Source organism: Lactuca saligna, chromosome 9 (genome assembly GCF_052625555.1).
Source record: "Lactuca saligna cultivar CGN05327 chromosome 9, ASM5262555v1, whole genome shotgun sequence".
NCBI classification, from domain to species: Eukaryota; Viridiplantae; Streptophyta; class Magnoliopsida; order Asterales; family Asteraceae; genus Lactuca; species Lactuca saligna.
The window spans coordinates 59,140,767-59,144,500 of NC_136425.1; the positions used below are offsets into that span (position 1 = coordinate 59,140,767).

At 39.2% G+C, this 3,734-nt stretch overlaps 1 protein-coding gene across 1 annotated transcript; it reads left to right on the forward strand.

The window, feature by feature from the left end:
• Positions 1-2,206: 2,206 nt before the first annotated feature.
• On the forward strand, positions 2,207-3,165 carry LOC145017242 (3'-5' exonuclease-like). Its single transcript, XM_078975305.1, has one exon. It carries the CDS (start codon positions 2,348-2,350, stop codon positions 2,999-3,001), a length of 654 nt encoding a protein of 217 aa, XP_078831431.1. The 5' UTR covers positions 2,207-2,347; the 3' UTR covers positions 3,002-3,165.
• Positions 3,166-3,734: the final 569 nt, after the last annotated feature.

Genomic DNA, 3,734 nt, shown 5'->3' on the forward strand with positions numbered 1-3,734 from the left:
AAAGTATCTTATTGAAATTTCTCGTTTTATGCTTAACAGTGTTTTACCGGTATTGTTACGAATCTTTGATTGGTCATAACTCATTCGTTATAACTCGGATTTTATTGTGCTTTATATTTTTGGAAACCTTATCACGATATCTACAACATAGTGTACTCAAACAGAGCTTTTTGAACATTTCTTTTTCGATGATATTCTTATTACTTTACAAATAGGTTACGAGGCTCGACTTTTAGTTATTACATTGACCTGAAATAATGGGTTGTTACAACAACCAATATGGCTCCACTTTGCAATCTAATCCTAACAGAATCGTTACAACCCTAAATTATCTTGTTGACCAACATTCACATTTTCGATCTATCCAAGATCTTTTGATCTACGAATTGATATACTAATTATTTGAAGCATCGGATTCCCAATAGGTCGCTGAAACCAACATCCTTTCAAATGAATGTACCACGAGACTCCATCCAAGAGTCTGTCTGGCCAAGCTACCTTAACCTGCTTGTATATAAGGCTTCAACAACCCTCTTATTCAAACCAGGGATATCATAACCAATCATCACACTGATACAATGTAACATGCTTGCTCTAAATGAATGTTACACCTCCAGCTGTAGTCTTACATCGCGACCAACCCCATATGGCCCACATCCTTCCTTGATCCCACGAATATTGGGGCCTTCCCACAGTCTCACAACACCTCTATTACTACCCGCCAACCTAATGAATGCTATGACCACCACACAGTCTTACAACACTTCTATCACTACATGCCAACCTAGTGAATGCTACGGCCAACTCGTAGTCTTACAACACTTCTATCACTATCTGCCAACCTAGTGAATGCTATGACCCCCCTCCCCAGTCTTACAACACTTCCATACTACTGGTCAACCTAGTGAATACTACGACCACCCCGCAGTCTTACAACACTTCCACATTGCCATGGACCTCATCCAACTATACCCTAATTAAGTATTTGAGTTATGCTTCGAACCCCAAAGCCTTCATTAGACAAGAATAGACAAAGAGGCTCTAACATAAACTTCCACTTGAAACTAAGCGCCACCTTTAATGCACAAGGTAACCTGAATTCTCATTCATTGTGTAATCCCATAGTCCAAGCGGTTGTCCCCCCCTTGGATTCATCTGTGCTCTTGCAACCACAAATTTGATAGATTTCCAGTCTATCTCGTGACCTTACTAATCGAAGCTGCCAACAACCCGAGCCTACAAGTACTTGCGTTCCATTACTAGCCAATCCTACCGAACACACACCTACCAAAATTGAATGAATACTCCCCGAAATCTCAACGAGATCGATATTCCCGAGCACTTTCCACTAAATCCATTATAAGACCTCGACGACATTAACGGATGACGAAGAACAAAATCTTAACTATCGAAACGGGTACCCAACCAATTCAACTACCCTTTTTACTTTCGGATGACTCTAACATCCCGTTCACCACTGATTGATATATATATATATATATATATATATATATATATATATATATATATATATATATATATATATATATATATATATATATATATATATATATAATAAGGGATTGCATAAATTAAGAGTTTTTAGGTGTTTCAGTGAGTTGCAACCGCAGGTTTCAGTGAGTTCCAGGTTCTCCGGAGAGAGTCGTCACCGTAATCGGAGAGAGAGATGGAGAAATATAGTGATTGTTGGCGATGGTAAAAGGGAAAGAGAGGAGAAGATAGCGGCCTTTGACGGGTTCCTACTTTCGAGTGAGGGGGCGGAAGGTTTAGAAGTGGTAGAAGGAGGGAGGCGGAAGGTTTAGAAGTGGTAGAAGGCAGGAGGCGAAAGTTAGAGGAGGTAATCGTCGGAGATGGTGATCGGAAGACCTACTCTAAGCAAGTAAGTGAAAAAGGTAGGGGAAGAAGAAGGCTCGTTGGGCTTTTGGAGTTTGTAGATTTGTGGTTGTAACTTCAACAATTAGAAGAGAGTAAAATTGTCCATCTATTATTTGTATCAGTGGATAAATAAAAAACTTGAGTGGAAAAATAATTGATGGTAATGTAACACTCACCCTTAGTCGTCTCTGTAATGATAATGTGACACCCAACCACCATTATAACGAATTAATAATGGATAATATAGGTGACCTAAGCAATTATCCTATTATCCTATAAATAATGTGTATTAATAAATATTTGATGTATGGAATTTGTTGATGGAAATCGTTTATAAAACCTATTCAACATCAGTCGGGCGATATGATTCTAGTACCCTTTTCCAATCCGCTTTTATTTCCCTTCAACCGTCTTTCACTCTCTTCTACAACCACGCGCCACCACAGAAGCCATGGCCACGGCGAGGACGATGAGCATCGTGGATCATGAACTCCCCGACGATACACACAACATCTACGACGTCACATTCTTCGAAGACACCATCTCAACTATAGTCACAAATACACCATCATACGTCGACACTTGGATCTCCGACATCGAACGCATCCACCGCAGCCGTCTCCACTCCCTCGTCGTCGGCCTCGATGTTGAGTGGCGTCCTAACCAGAGTCGGAACTTCGAAAACCCAGTGGCCACGCTCCAACTCTGCGTGGGACGCAGCTGCTTAATTTTTCAGATCCTCCACTCCCCTAACGTCCCTTCGTCGCTCAGAAACTTCTTCAGTAATCCCTCCTACACCTTCGCCGGCGTCGGGATCGATAACGACTTGGAGAAGCTCACGGAGGATTACAATCTGGTGGCTGCGAAAACGGCTGATGTGAGGGCGTTGGCTGCGGAGAAGTATGGTTTGAGGGAGCTTAAAAATTCAGGGTTGAAAGAATTGACGAGAAGGGTTCTTGGGAAGGAGGTGAGCAAGCCGAAGGCGATTACGATGAGCAGATGGGATAATCAATGGCTGACTTCGTCTCAGGTACAGTATGCTTGCATCGATGCTTTCTTGAGTTTTGAGATCGCGAGGGTCTTGATTTCTGGGAATCAGAACTGAATTTGAATTCGCCATCTTTGATCTAAGGTAATTTGATTTAGGGTTCTTAATTTTTCATGTTTGATTTGATGATGATTTATCTATCCATTTAGGATTTGGGTTTACAAAACGATTCTGTACAGGATTTGGATCTATGTAATGTATTTCTTAGTGTTCTGTGTTCATCTAATTACACAATACCTTTGAATTTTTTAAATTAAAATTTCTTTTTCCTCAATTATTGAGCGACTTTGTTTAAAGTTGTTTGATTGTAAAGATATTTTATTCCTTTTTGTCAATTCTTATGTAGGCCTAGTTGTTGATTTTTAATGGAAATTGGCATTACGATGCCTTATTTTTGATTGTTTGAAGGTAGACAATGCTTTTTTGCTTTTATATATTTATTCTATGCTTGGTCTTTTAACAACTAAAATTGTAATTCGGTTGATTTTGATACGATTTTAGTTTAGTTCGGATAATACATATCTATATTTTAAAAAACGAAGTCAATTTGAATTTACGTTTTCATTAATCCATTCATGTGACCATCTTAAGTTGAGGTGCACATAGGTCCACGATCCAAAACAAGTTTTCAAACCGATTCAAAACTGATTTAGGAACTAGTTTGGTTGAAACCGGTCCATTATCGGTTTGAGGATTTTAAAACTGAAACCGGTTTGAAAAAAACAATTTAGAAACCGGTTTTCAAACTCATGACACATTTGTTTTTTTCATTTTGTGAAAAAAATACTGT